Raw genomic sequence first — 15,398 nt, forward strand, 5'->3', positions numbered from 1 at the left:
GTATCTCTTTAGGCATGTATATGTTCGTTCATATTGAATTGCCATTTGTTTGTGTGTCTGTATGTGTTTTTATGTGGAATTGCCTAAACATCAATTATGGATGTGTGTACATATATGTTGGATTGCCAAAACAAATATTATATATCTTTAATGTGTGTGTGTGAGTGTGTCTTTATATGTTCATATATGTGTGCATGTGTATATTGGATAAACCAAACATGTGTATGTGTATGAATTTACTCCTCTCACCTTCACAGATGAAGGAGCCCCTGATGACACTGCACAGTACCCCTCTAACGACGCTGCAGGGCTCAGAACTGCAACTGAGCTGTGCTGGACAGGACAGAGTGGTGAGGACCCTGTGTGTGTGTGTTTGGTTGCATAAACAAATCCAGAAGATGGATTCAGTTGCCACCCAGTGGTTGAACTCAGGGTGAAAACAAAAGCTGATAAAACAAAATAACTAAAAATGCTTGAACTTGATATGTTTTAACAATGATAAACGATAAAGACCAATTCATTATACTGCACTCTTTCAAAATCTTTTTTTTTTTTTGCCTGACAGGGGCAACTCTATGTGAATGACCCAAGCTGCCTTATCACACCCCAGAAGTTTGACTTTCCGTGGGGGAAAGTTTATGGCATTGACTGCCTGCTCAGTCCTCCCAGCTTGGGAGGGCGCTGTGATATCCTGGATCCCATAGACATCACGGTAAAGTTCCAGCTGAACAGCATTGTCATATGCAGACCCTCTCGTCATTGTTGGCCAAGTGCACTTGAATACTTTCGAATAATAAACAGTAGTAGTAGCAGTTGTAGTAGTAGTAGTACAAGTAATAGTAATAGTTATAGTAATTGCAGTTAGGATAATAGTTATAGCAATTATAATAGCAATAGGATATATCATGGTGTTGTATACCAAGGGTGATGCATGAGAACTCTCTCCAAAGTGGCTTTACCACAGTATGTGGGTGGAGGCAGTGTACATCAGCATTGCTATATGTGTGTCTGCAAAGCAGTTTGAAGGACCTTTATTGAAAAATGCCCTTTCTGGGCCTTTTACAGAGCTCATGATTGTGCACATCTTAAATCAAACAGATTTTGTATCATTCTTGTGGAATCCAGCAGAGCACTGCTGAGGGGAGTTTTGGAAAATCAGTTTAGAGTATTTATATAAATGTGGAAGCAAGGCCTCCTGTAAATTTCTCTGACTTGCAAATGATTTCTGCTCCCCATCACAGATGCCTTGTGGAGGGTGTTCAGCTCCACGTCCATGCCCAGGAAAGTCCAAACTCAAGGTCCGCCTCCTCTCTTTATTGCTCTTCTCTTCTCCCATTTTGTTTCCTGTTTTCCCTGAGGTCTATCAATCAAGTTATTGTTATCAATCACAGTTGGTGTCTGTAGCTTCTCAGCTGTAAAATAATTTCCATTGCAAAATATGTGGATATGCAGAGCCTGCATCTGTGTCCATTTCTCCTGCCAGAGTTACTGACATTCATTGATTTAGCATTTAGCTAACCTGAAATTACATTCATTGGGGAAATATTTAATGTCCCCACAATCCAGTCTTTGACTTTTTAGGCTGTTTACAAGACCGAATATCAAGTAATAACAATAGATATTAAAGGTAATATTTGAGGGTGTGTATCCATGGTTGATCATGAATTAAACATACCACATTCTTGGTCTGCTACACTGCACAGTTCTGCATTTTTTTAACAGCTTGTGTCCTGTCTTTCCTTTGGCTACTGCAGGAGACTCTGAAATGCAATAATCAGGCAATTGTTACCCTTCGCGGCAGTGGCTGCCAGGCGGTCTGCACACTGGCACACTGGAAACGCCAGTGTTGCCATGGCTACTACGGACGTGACTGCCAAGGTACACCAACTGCCACCTCACAGACAGTCTTTGACAAACAGTGTCACCACAACAATTCAGTCATTCATTTCATTTCCATAAATATACATAATAGACATACACTACCTGGCATGGCTAGCTGTATATGTGGCTAACTAGCGACTGTTATCATTGGTTGACTGTATTCATACCTGTTCCGTGATGCTTTGCTAGCCTGTCCAGGAGGGGCGGAAACACCCTGCGAAAATCATGGGAAATGTGACGAGGGTAGCCTAGGCAACGGCACGTGCACTTGTGATAAAGGTTTCACGGGCGATGCGTGCGAGTTGTGTGAGGAGGGTCACTTTGGACCTGACTGCAAAGGTGAGACTTTCAAAATGGCCCCTCTTCTTCATTTGACCACATTAGATGTGTAAATGCTTTATTTATAAATGCTTTATTTGTTACTTTTTTGTCAGCCCCATGTTCAGTTAATCAATAAAATGTTCACAGGAAGTGTAGGACAGTTGAGTGGGGTGTTATATTTCCTCGTATTTTGTTTCAGCTTGTAACTGCACTGTGAATGGGGCATGTAACCAGGGTCGCCGTGGCGATGGCAGCTGTTTCTGCACAGGGGGATGGATGGGGAATAGGTGCGAGGCGGTACTAGGGTCCATCCCCATCTGTAACCCTCCCTGCTCTCCAAAGGGCGTGTGCAAGGAAAACGACACATGCGTGTGCAAGCCTTTCTATGAGGGAGATGGGATCACCTGCACAGGTGAGACCTATGGCAAACCTCACACCTGCAAAGGTAGAATGGCAGTGTACGTTATCCCTGCAAATGAACACCTTGAAGCCCATAAGACCGCATGTTGCCACTGAACTTAGAATCCTAGTCTCACAGTTTACCTCAGTTAACAAATGCTGATAGTTTGAGCATAAAACACTAACCTCTGTGGCTAACGCCAATGAATGTTGTGAAGTATTTGTGTGTTAATTCTGTCTCCATTTCTCTCCTATGTGTCACCTCTAGTGGCAGACCTGTGTAAGTACTGGAATGGGGGTTGCGCTGCAGGAGCAAAGTGTAGCCAGAAGGGAGAGAAAGTGAGCTGTGCCTGTCCTCAGTTCCATAAGGGTGATGGCTTCGTTTGCACTCCCATCGACCCCTGCGCAGACAGCGACAACGGAGGCTGCCATGAGCATGCCGTCTGCAAAATGACTGCGCCTGTAAGTAGAGACGTTTATGTGTGTGTGTGTGTGTGTGTGTGTGTGTGTGTGTGTGTGTGTGTGTTTGCATTGTGAAATGGTAAACTAAATCGACTCTGTGTGTGTGTGTGTGTGTGTGTCTCTGTGTCCATAGGGGAAGAAAATGTGTGAGTGTAAGAGCAATTATATAGGTGATGGAATGTTGTGTGAGCTGAAGGAACTGCCCCTGGACCGCTGTGCCCAAGATAACGGGCAATGCCACTATGATGCCCAGTGCAACGATCTGCACTTTGAGGGTAAACCTCTTCTTGCTCTATCAGGATTCACTTGCCCTATCACAGACATCTTCACCATTATGTAGAAAAGACACATAATCTACACGGAACTCATACAAACTATTATGTAAAAAAAATATGCTGTTCAACTGCAACTTGTTGTACTAGCTTATCTTTCTTTACAGTACAAATCAGTCATGTGTTGTGGGTGATTTCATCATTGTGATTGTGACAGATAAAACAGTTGGAGTGTTCCACTACCGTTCACCTAAAGGCCAGTACAAACTCAACTACACAGATGCCCAGCTGACTTGCAGCAAGGACGGGGCCATACTTGCAAGTTACATACAGCTGTCATATGCCCAGCAGGTAAACTCATATACAGACACACACACACACACGCTTATTTAATACTTCTAGTGCCTCTCCCTAGGCAACAAGGCTTACAGTAATACAACAAGTTCATCACTTCTGTGTGTTTACATACATATATAAATAATACAATGTGTGTGTGTGTGTGTGTTTGTGTACGGCATGGGTGCGTGTATAGGCTGGAATGAACTTGTGTGCAGCTGGCTGGCTCACAAGTTCGAGAGTTGGCTATCCAACCACACACTCCAACCCCAAGTGTGGTTTTGGCCACGTGGGCATTGTGGACTATGGCGTGCGCAAAAACTTGAGTGAGACCTGGGACGCCTTCTGCTACCGACTCAAAGGTACACTGACCCCCATGACCCCAATGCCAGCCTTACTCATTAGTCACTAAGAATCGTAAAACTCTTAAAATACATCCTAAAAGTGGACTTAAATTAATCTGAAAATAATTAGTTTTAGGGGCTAACAAAAATTACGCTGTTGCGATGCAAGTGAGAAGTAGTCATAAAGACAACTAGACAGAAAGTCAAACAGTTCTAAATTTCTACATCCATGTAGATTGACTGACATATGTATAGACAGACATGTCCTTCATATGTTTTGTACATTGTGGGGTTGTGTGTGTGTGTGTGTGTGTGTGTGTGTGTGTGTGTGTGTTTCAGATGTGCAGTGTGTATGTAAAGAGGGCTACATTGGGGATGGCTACACTTGCACTGGAAACCTCCTGCAGGTCCTCAGATCTCAGCCCAGATTCTCCAACTTCTTGGCAGTAAGTCCCCTCATTTCATTCAAGCTTGACTGCACCAAATCACTAGTGTGGGAAATGAAGTGCATTTTTTATTTATCATATCCATGTTTATATCTTAAAGTATGTCTGTGTATATCCATCCGTCCATCTACTGAACAAAGTTGTTTGATCACTTCTGCACACAGAAGATGGAGAAATCTGAAAAACAAAGTGAAAAACATTTGCATTTGCATTTTCATTTTACAAGCACTGGCCAACCCCATCTTAGAAATAAACTGTAACAATATAAAACCTTCTAAAAAAATGCAGCTTTTTTTGTTCTCACCTTTACACTTTGCAAACGGTGTCACAACTGGGTTACTGTTGGTCTGGAGGTTCTTAGACTGGGTACCTTTGGAGGCATTGCTCCGGTCTATTGGAGTGCCATTTTGGCTCTGTCCATTTCCCTTATGTTTGGGAGTCCCCGGCACAGTATTGTGGGTCTTTGCTTTCACCTTCACGCCAGTAGCAACTAGCGTGGTAGCATCAGTAGTGTTTTTGTTTTGCTTTGAAGCAGTAGCAGGCATTGAATCACCACTGGGAGTCTGCACATTGTCCTTTTGGTTGGACGAGACTGTAGTAGCGTGTTGGATTTGAGCTCTCATTGTTGTGTTATGCTGTGGAGCACTAACCGGTGTTGGTACAGCACTGGGAGTCTCTGCATTCTCCTTTGGGACAGCCAAGACTGGAGTAGAGTGTTGAGTTTGAGCTCCCGTTACTGAGGCAGCAGTCTTTGCAGCCGTCGGAATAGCCTGTATCATCGGCGAAGTGGAAGAAGTTGGCATCGTCTGAGGAGGAGGAGTGTATGGAGTCTGAGCTTTCTTCAATCTGGCAGCATGGAGAGCTTCTTCTCTGGCTTGTTCCTCTGCCTGCTTCTGCCGGAATTTTAGTACACCCTGTATCTCGATCTCCTTGAGCCTCTTCTCCTTGTCGAGCTTATGCTGTCTCCTGCGCTCAGCTTGCTCAGTGCTCCAGTCCATAGTCTTTTTAAAGGCACTCCCCATGGAGTTGAGGAAGGACCCTTTCTTCTCCTTCATATTTTTCTCAGGGGGGACCTCCTGATCGGATTGAGCCTGGCCCTGCACATTGTGAATTGCAGAGTCACCTGAAGGTTGTGAGTGGGGGGACTTTACTTCTGCTCCCATTTGTTGTTTCTCTATCTCTACTCTTTGTGTCCCCTGGGCCCCCCCTTCATTGATTTTCTGTCTCTCCATCTCTTCTCTTTCTGCCATTCCAAGCTCTTTCTCTACCTGTTTTTGTTGTTCTCTCTCTATCTCTTGCCATTTCGTTTGCAAGACCTTTAGCCTGTCTTGCCACTTTCTGTCCATCTCTTCCCTCTGAATCTCAAGCTCTTTCTTTCTCAGCTCTTCCCATCTAATTCTCTCTTCCCTCTTCCTCTCCATTTCCAACTCTCCTTCTGTCTTTTTTCCTGCTTCTTTCTGCTTCTGCTTAATGTGTTTTTTCTCACTTTCGCTTTCCACCTCTTCCCTCTTGCCATTTTCTTCCACCAGCATCACTTTCTGTATGTCTGTTGAAGGGTTCAACTCATTCCGTTTGTCTTCCTTTGTCTCACTCACCACCTTAATTCCATTGTTCTTTCTTTCTTTCTTCCTCATTGTTTCTTTGCTCATGGTCTGGCTCCCCGTGTCTGTTGCCTTCATCTCTTCTTTCAGTGTTTCTTTCTCACACCTCCTCTCAATGTCAAGCTCTTTCTCTATCTGTTTTGTTTTTTCTGTTTCATTCTGTTCCTTTTTTATCTGCAAATCCCCAACTTTCCCATCTTCCATTTTTCTGTCCATTTTGTTTCTTTTCTGTTCTTCAATCAGTTTCTCCTTTTCTTTGAACCCCTCAATTTCTAAATGTCTCAGTTGGTCTTCTTGCCTTCTGTCTCTCTCTATTTTTTTAGTCATGACTTCTTTCATTCTGTATTTCTCATTCTCTCTCTCCAATTCAGCTAGATGGTCTTCCTCTCTTTTTCTGTCTTTCTCCATCTTTCCTCTCCTCCATTCTTCATCCATCAGTTGCTCTTTCTCAGTTACTGTGGCCAAATACCTTGATTGTTCTTCCCCTCTCATTCTCTCACCTTCAGCTTCAGGTTCTCTTTTGCTTTCTTCTTCCCTCAGTCTGACCTTCTCTTTCTCAATAACTTTGATCAAATCTCTAAATTGGTCCTCCTCTTTCTTTCTCTCAATTTCCAACTTTTGTCCCTTCTTTTCTTCTTCCATCTGTCTATCTTTCTCCTTTTCAATTGCTACAAGCAACACTTCCCTTTTCTTGGTCTCTTCCTTTTTTCTCTTCTTTTCTTCTTCAATGAATTTCTCTTTTTTTTGCTCAAGTATCGTGGCCGACTCTCTCAGTCTGTCTTCTTGTCTCAGTCTCTCACTCTGCATCTTTTCCATTTTCCTTTCTTCTTCCATCAGTCTCTCTTTCTCTTTTTCAGCTGCTCTGGCCATTTCAGTCAGTCTATCCTCCTCTTTCTTTATCTTGATCTCTATCTTCTTTTCTTCTTCAATAAGTGTATCTTTCTTTTGCTCAAGTATCGTGGCCAACTCTCTCAGTCTGTCTTCTTCTCTCAGTCTCTCACTCTGCATCTTTTCCATTTTCCTTTCTTTTTCCATCAGTCTCTTTTTCTCTTTCTCAAGTACTTTGGCCAATTCATTCAGGCTGTTTTCCTTTCTCTTTATCTCTTCCTCCTCCATTTCTCTCTTACTTTCTTCTTCCATCAGTCTGTCTTTCTCTTTTTCAGCTGCTTTGGCCAGTTCGGACAGTCTATCCTCCTCTTTCTTTTTCTTGATCTCTATCTTCCTTTCTTCTTCCATCCGTCTCTTTTTCTCTTTCTCAAGTACTTTGGCCAATTCATTTTCCTTTCTCTTTATCTCTCCCTCCACCATTTCTCTCTTCCTTTCTTGTTCCATCAGTCTCTCTTTCTCCTTTTCAATTGCAACGAGCAACTCTCGCAGTCTGTTTTCCGCTTTCTTTTCCTTGGTCTCTTTCTTTTTTAGTTTCTTTACTTCTTCCACCATTCTCTCCTTCTCTTTTTCCAGCACCATGGCCGTCTCGCTTGGCCGTGTTCTGTCCTCCTCCACTTTTTCTCTCCTTTTCTCTTCTTCCATCAGTTTCTCTTTCTCTTCTTCAGCTGCTTCGGCCATCGCGGTCAGTTTATCCTCCTCTTTCTTTTTCTTGATCTCTATCTTTTTTCTCTTCTTTTCTTCTTCAATAAGTTTCTCCTTCTTTTGCTCAAGTATCGTGGCCAACTCTCTCAGTCTGTCTTCTTCTCTCAGTCTCTCACTCTGCATCTTTTCCATTTTACTTTCTTCTTCCAACAATCTCTTTTTCTCTCTCTCAAGTACTTTGGCCAATTCATTCAGTCTGTGTTCCTCTCGCTTTCTCTCTCTCTCCATCCTTTCTCTCTTCATTTCTTCTTCCATTAGTCCATCTTTCTCTTTTGCGATCTGTGGGGTGACCTCTCTCAGTCTTTCTTCCTCTCGCTGCCTCACACTCAACATCTCTTTATTCCTCCTGGCTTCTTCAATCAGTGTGTCTTTCTCTCTGCCGACCTCTGCCTGCAGCTCTCTTAGTCTCTCCTCCTGCTGGTTTCTCTGTCTGTCCTTGCTCACCATTTCCTCTTCTCTCATCATCTGTTTCTCCTTCATCCATTTTTCCCAGGGCGAAGTTTTCTCATGTTGTTTCTCCTTCTCCATTTCACTCTTCGTTCTTTCACATTCTCTTAACCTTTGCAACCTCTTTAGTTGATTTGCCACCTCCTGACTTAGTGTAATTTCCTTGCTTAGTCTTTCTGTGTCTCTCATTTTCTCCCTTTTCCAAAGCTCTTCCTCTTGTCTTTGACGGTCCATTTTTATCTCCCTTTCCAACTTCTCTGTCAGTGTCCTGATCTCATGTTCTGTCTGTCTCTTCTTCTTTTGCCTCTGTCTGTCCTCCTCTTCTCTGTCGTTATCCTTCTGCATGGAGAACTGAGCTTTAATACAGAACTAATTACCAATGAGCTTTGCCTTTCTTGGCCATGTTTGTGGCTATTCATTTAGCAATGCACAAACAAAAATAATACTTTTAATATATTATTATTTCTCAATATTATAATTATTATTGTTAGTAGTAGTAGTATTAGTAGTAGTATAGAACAGACAAACAAGCCAATAAATTAAAAAATTATATTTAGGAATATGGTGTAACTTTAGATTTTACCTGCAGCATCTCGGTCATAACCTTCCTGATAGGTTTCGCCATGGTACACAGCTGGAAAAAAGTGTTATCGATTTTGGCATGGAACTCCAATTCCATGCATTGAAGCTTTGTGGCCAGCTGCTGTTGAATGTCCCCCATGTGGTATGTTAGGTCCACCTGTGCTCTCTGTAACCTGGAGCCCAGGCATCTGTCCCAGCCGTCTTCGCTAAGACGCAAAGTCATCTGGGGAAAGGGACGAGTGGTAATTAGGCTAACATATGTATGTTTGATCATGAGTTATCCTGGAGTGGCATGAAAAGATATATCTCACTCTTGTCAATGGGTTAATGGCATGAAATATTTTAGCGCTTAGTAGCAATGTAGGTCTATTTCAAATATAACCATGTGGATTTTTTACATACGAAATTTTAGCCTGCGCTCATCAACTGGAAATTGAACTGAAGTAAAGTATTATATTTAATTAAAAATATGACTTGAATTAACAATTAATAAAGATAGCTTACCATTAGTTTACATCCAGCATGTCTGACTTTATCCCCACAGTTGCCTGAAGTGTTCTAGAATGTTGAGATTCTAAGTTGCCAAGCTACGGTGACATCAGCAGGCTTGGAACTGTGACATTGCACCTGGTCATGACATCATAATACAGACTTTTCATACATTATCAGTACAACTTTCAATGCTTCATGTGTATCATAATAATAATAATAATGATAATAACAATAACTATGTAAATCAGGGGTCTTCAACCTTTTTCAGCCCAAGGACCCCTTGGCTGAGAGAGACACTGAGCTGGGACCCCCACCCCCGCCGCCCCAAATTTAGGCCTGATATTCATATATTTTATCTGGAACTAAGTGTCAGCCACACACACACACAAACACACTCCCCTACACATGTTTGAACATATTTTTTTTTTCTCCCTTACAGTTAGCCATTACTCTGTATTCAATGAGGGGGGGGACAAAGAATTGAGTAGCTTGAGAAGCTTAAGTATGGATGAAATATCTCATACCTAGTGAGAGGCCTGACGTTTGACAATTCATCACTCATGTCTTTGGCAACAAGATTCTCCCTATGAAGCATTCAGTGCGTCACACATGGCTCTTGCACCGTCTGTGCACATCGCGACATATTTTGGCCAGGGTATACCATGTTCACGGAAAAAATTGTCGATCACTTTGAAAGTCTCTGAACTCTTTTGTACGTCCATGCAGCTGCTTACAGAATATAAATTCCTCATGCATCTCATTTTGGTAGACAACCACACAAACGCTAAAAACAGAGGGTCGTTTGACATGTCTGTGGATTCATCTAATTGTAGTGCAAAATAATCTGCTTTCGGGAGTTTCGCGACTAGTTGTGCCCTCACATCAGCTGCCAATTCATCAATTGAAAGGGGAAAAAAGCAAAGGGATGCTTTTCAGTTTTTTTTCACGTACTCCTCCTTCCCAAACGTCGTTTTTCACATATTACTAGCTGCTGGCAATATTAAACTTTCCGCAATTATGTATGGCGTTTTGGTCTGAGCGACACGTAATGCAACTTGATAAGAGGGTTTTAAAGCTAGCTCGCCAACTGTGGCTGATTGTCTGCTGGCCCTCAAAAGATTTTAAACGGGAAATATTAAATGTTTGTTTCTTTCAAGTGAGCATGGGTTGTCTAAGTGTCGTTGCAGCTTTGATGGCTTCATACTTTCGTTTGATAGCACGGGAGAGCAAACCACGCACACTGGTAGTTTGTCGCCATCGGTCTCTCTACAGTTTGCGTTTTTGGGTATTAAGGCATGTTGGCATCCTCTGAAGGTAGATCATCTGAACCGCCATCAGTGCTGTATGACGTGGAGCTTTTGGAGTTCCGAGAAATTACAAAACTTTTAAATTGTATGGTTATGGCAGGTAACGTGTTTTGGCACCAGATAGCTAAATGTAGCTAAAAGTGCATATGTTGCCATGGTAATCAAATGATCGCGTGAAGATTCATGGGTAGCCTATGTATTATTTTATAAACGAATAGAAAGCAATTGTTACGATCTGTTTATGTTTATGTAGCCTATTGGACGTTTTTAATTTTTGGAAGAGGGAAAAATGCTTCAGATGAAATAATTTGGCGGACGCCCTGCAGTACCTCCGCGGACCCCCGGTTGAAGACCCCTGATGTAAATAACTTTGTTCTTTATGATAACTTCCCCAAGCCAAGTCTTATGATTTGTAATGTATCTCTTATCAGACTCAGGCCAAATATTAAATATGCTAGTGTGCAGTGGCTTTTGCTCTGAACCCTAGCTAGCCCCTATGTGAAACAGGTTACAAGCAGGCTTCTGTAAGGTCATTCCGTAGCCAACTGGGCATAGTAGAAGAATCTGGGGCTGTCAGATACATTTGTTTATTCTACTGCATTTGCTAGATTTGAGTAGATTCTATCACTTCCTGCACTCGCTCCTTTACTGATACAAAGCTTTGCACCAGAGCCTTTGGTTTGGCTCAAAACAATCAATTGTAATCATAAGCAGAAGGGAAATCTTTTCTGACTGTGAGGCAGCTTTTGTGTCACAAAAAAGTTTGGAACTGGAACACAATGAAATTTATTAAGGAGGGTTGCAGCCTTTTAACTTGGATGCTCTCCTGAAAATAGCCTGAACCATTTTTTATTTTTTCCTGAAAAGCTTTTCTGAAAAAATCCTTGTTAACCTAACCTAAGGCATCCTAAAAGGCCAAAAACTGTTTAGAGTTCTGTGTCATTCATGTAATTTGCTATCAGTCGTGTCTAATATTCGGGTGCAGCAAAACCAAATGTGTCTCTATTCACTTTTCTCTCCCAGCAAATCCTGAACTACTCTGAAAACTCGGGTGCTGGGAAAGATTATGTGAAACGCCTCAGCAACCTGACTGTCCAGTCCACTCTGTTTGTGGCAGACAACAATGGACTGGATGAGAATCAGGTGAGAAATGAATCACACATGTAGAAAGGCCACACATACACACACACACACACACACACACTCACACGAGGGTTAATATGTCATGAAGTGAAGTTTGACCCAGAGTTTACGATGAAAGATAAAACGTTTTTTCTTGGCTTGATCGTGTTATCACTGTGCAGTTAATTGCTCTTTGCTGTTGTGTTAAATGAACAGATCGTGTGTGGTCGGAGCATTGACTGTTCTGTAAGTGCAGGGGTTTTTCAAATTGATTGACCCTTTGATAAAGCCATTTTTTCTACCAAACGTTTGGCTATTTAGGTTATCTTAGCAACATATTTTATAGGTCCCACAATATTAAGCTATTTAATATGCTATTTATTTATTTTGAATATTTCCCACCAAACATTTTGGTCCCTGATATTTTCAGGGCTAACGTAAACCTTGATTTGATCTGAATGAAGTCTCTCTCTCTCTCACACTCTCTCTATCCTGCACCCCCCAGACGCTGTCATTCCGGGATCTTGAGTTTCACCTCTCAGACGTCAGGGCACTCTCTCTGCAGGAGCTGACGAATGGTAGCCACATCCGCACACGCCTCGGGCAACCCATCACCGTCATCGGAGTGCCAGATTTAAATGACCCCTCTAAGATGGTGAGAGAAAGAGAGAGTAGTTATGACAAAGACAATGGCAATGGCAGACAGTGACAGATTGTGGGAGAGGGAGAGGATACGCTGTACAGTAATCAATCCCGTGTCTTAAAGCAATGTATAATTCTATTGTATAACTCTTGTCATCTCCTGCAATGCTGTAGACCTCTACTCGGTACATAAGTGATCGTTTCATGATTGAGTCTGACATCCTGGCATCCAATGGCATCATCCATGTCCTTCAGAGACCATTGACAGCTCCACCTCCGAAACCATCAGTAAGTACAACTCTGAAGGAAAAAGTGAGCTTATTCTCTCTAACATGACCTTTGAACTCTGACGGTGTTGTTTCCCCTCAGTTCCATGTTGGTCATCAGGCTGGAATGGGCATGGGAGTCATTCTGTTGCTTCTACTGATCGCTGCCGTCATGTTTGTTGGGTATCATTTCTACACGCACAAGAGCAAGCCATTCCAGTTCCAGTACTTCAGGGTATGTGCTTGTCTGTTTTTTATTTAGTTTATTGTGTTTGTGTGACTGATTGTGTTTGATTTTTTTGTTCTTGTTTTTATAGAGGTTCTTTTTGTCCTCCCTTGAATATATGTTTTCTCTGTGTGTGTGCGTGGGCGTGGGCGTGTGCGCATGCGTGTGTGTGTGCGCATGCGTGTGTGTGTGTAGGAGGAGGATGAGGGAGAAGACAGTGTTCCAGAATCAAACATCTCCAATCCCATGTATGACAGTGTGTCTGACCCCACTGCTGGACTGGGAGCCCTGTCTGGACTGGCAGTAAGTTCTCCTTTGCCTCCTGTTCACTTCCACTTCAACTGAAATGTGTACGCAAAGACCCGAAAACTGGAGCCTTCCCTAACCTGAAATGTCTTATCTATCATCAACATATATGTGCAAACACATACAATAGGTATCTCTCTGTTACAGGAAGAAGATAAACATCAGGTGGTATCTACTGGTTCTTACAACCTGCAAGAGAGCTGAGAGGAACTGGCATGGAATGCACAGACAGTCTTCACCCATCTCCGTAGAGGCCTTTAAACCCTGTCAAAATGATTAGGCTATTTACAAAATATGAGCAGGATGACAGGACATGGGAAAAAAAATATGAAAAAGGAGAATTAGATTTGTTTTGTTAATATGTGGTTAAAAGGCTGTTGTAAAATGAACTATTTGCAACTGCAAATTGATGAATGACACAAAATGTTGAGAAGAGGAATTGCTGTAGGTATAAGCCTTACAAAAAACAATAGCTTGTCATTCTTGTATGTCTGTGTGTGTGTTTTTGAGAGAGTGAGAGTGTGTGTGTGTGTGTGTGTGTGTGTGTGTGTGTGTGTGTGTTTTTCCCCAAAGTGCTATTATGGAGCCTGTTAAAATGTGAATTACTTGGAGTTGCCCAAAAGGGTCACCCTTCATATCATGAACATTTTAAAAGATGGATATCTTATACATTGTTCTTGTACATTGTTTGGACATTGTTAAGGACTCATGTCCTGTCATTGTTTTTGAATGAATAAAAACAATTGTGATTTCAGTGACTGAAGTCTTTATTTAACACTGTCTTTAGCGGGCGTAAACCACATTTATCAGTTTCTTTCATTCTTGGCTGTGCAGCTCGGAATCCTGGGTACAAAAAAAAAACACCACGGCATTACGTTGCTAGGAAACCGCAGTAAGCCCCAGCCCAAGTAAGCCCAAGCCCAAGTAGTTGTGACAGCTGTAAGTTTGGAAATGACTTTAAAACTGTTTTCGTAGCTTTGCAATCACGTACTCTCTCGCAACCTGGTAGTAGCCTATCAGTAATAAGTATACACTGTTAAATGAATTGTTTGTCCGGAATCCTAAGAACACAGATACCTATCTAACTCCAGATAACCAGCTTACTTTTTACGTGTCTATGTTAAAGTTATTCTACCTGCAAACCTAGCTGGCGGATAGCTGGTTAAATTAGATGATCGACAGATGCCTTTGTCAATTAGCAATTTACCACTGGCTTACTTTGTATTGAGCGAAATTGGTTTTAAGCTCGGATCGACATCAACTGATGTTAATATATTGCTGTAGTAGTGTGCTGGAAAGATAAGACACCTATGATTCTTCTGAATGAAGAGTGCATTACAAATTAAATGAATTATTATTATTATTATGTCATTGCAGTGAATGGGAGGGCTAATCTTTCCAGGTGTGTCCAATTCATAGTTTTCACGTGACGTCAGAATGACCAGCTGGCGGGCAAGAAAAGCATTCCACAGCTGTCTAACGGTGCAAACCCATGACAGCGACGCGATACGCTTCCATCGCTTTGAGTGGGCGTGTTGTAGCGTGTGGAAATAGCATTTTCAAACTGTCAGAGACGACACCAAACAATCTGATTGGCCGCTGCCGGGAAAATCGCTCCTCATTTGCATAGGATTCAACATTTTCCAACTTTTATCGGTCGCGTCGCCCAAAACGGTGGTCTACGTCACAATGGATTGGCTCCCGTTGAAATGCATGGGATTAGAATATCGCGTCGCTCGTAACGGTGTCATGGGTTTCCACCGTTAGGTAGTAAAATGCTAGAGAGTTGTTGCTCGGTTGGCTGTTCAAATCGACGAGGAGACAAGCGCGGATTTTGTTTTTATCGCATTTAAAACCCGCCCACGTTGCTGCCAGCTGATTGTAGACGTCTTCTGGGTCAACTCTTCTCGGACACACAGTAAAGTAGCCTTACTTTTGGAGCTGTCAATAAAAGCAGTCACCCTGTTCTAGTCGCCTTATTTATCAGAATAACTACCTAAAACGGGAATAGATCAAGTAATAAAGTCAAGAAACAAAGCATCAACACAATTAAAATTGGATAACCCGGTTTCTGCTCTGAGATTGCGACAAGTACCTAAGCAAGTAGGCTAGGCTAGTGTATTTTGTCATCCAACTGGTAATACTACAATGCCAGTAGAAAATATATGGGAAGATAATTTAAGTTGTCATTCGCCAGACCAGGTGTTCGTACTTGTTTAAACCAGGAAATGGTGTCAAATGATAAAGAACAGCGTTGGGTAGGCTAAAGGCTGCTAGCTAACAGCAGGTAACTCGCTATTAAATGGCACTCATCTTTGCTCTGATTATAAAGATGTTTTTTTTTTTCACCTTCCAG

At 42.1% G+C, this 15,398-nt stretch overlaps 1 protein-coding gene across 1 annotated transcript in view; it reads left to right on the plus strand.

Annotated features, from left to right (window-relative positions):
* The window catches only part of stab2 (stabilin 2), a 42,519-nt gene extending 28,723 nt beyond the window's left edge, over positions 1-13,796 (plus strand). The window contains exons 52-68 of the mRNA XM_031558753.2: positions 258-350; positions 566-712; positions 1,242-1,298; positions 1,755-1,878; positions 2,071-2,220; positions 2,402-2,614; positions 2,870-3,063; positions 3,197-3,338; positions 3,553-3,686; positions 3,868-4,033; positions 4,355-4,461; positions 11,504-11,623; positions 12,108-12,257; positions 12,419-12,532; positions 12,614-12,745; positions 12,932-13,039; positions 13,190-13,796. Coding sequence (XP_031414613.1) covers positions 258-350; positions 566-712; positions 1,242-1,298; positions 1,755-1,878; positions 2,071-2,220; positions 2,402-2,614; positions 2,870-3,063; positions 3,197-3,338; positions 3,553-3,686; positions 3,868-4,033; positions 4,355-4,461; positions 11,504-11,623; positions 12,108-12,257; positions 12,419-12,532; positions 12,614-12,745; positions 12,932-13,039; positions 13,190-13,246 — 2,208 coding nt within the window. The 3' untranslated portion in view covers positions 13,247-13,796. The remainder of the gene's footprint in view (positions 1-257; positions 351-565; positions 713-1,241; positions 1,299-1,754; positions 1,879-2,070; positions 2,221-2,401; positions 2,615-2,869; positions 3,064-3,196; positions 3,339-3,552; positions 3,687-3,867; positions 4,034-4,354; positions 4,462-11,503; positions 11,624-12,107; positions 12,258-12,418; positions 12,533-12,613; positions 12,746-12,931; positions 13,040-13,189) is intronic.
* Positions 13,797-15,398: the final 1,602 nt, after the last annotated feature.

Source organism: Clupea harengus, chromosome 21, assembly GCF_900700415.2.
Source record: "Clupea harengus chromosome 21, Ch_v2.0.2, whole genome shotgun sequence".
Classification (NCBI taxonomy): Eukaryota; Metazoa; Chordata; class Actinopteri; order Clupeiformes; family Clupeidae; genus Clupea; species Clupea harengus.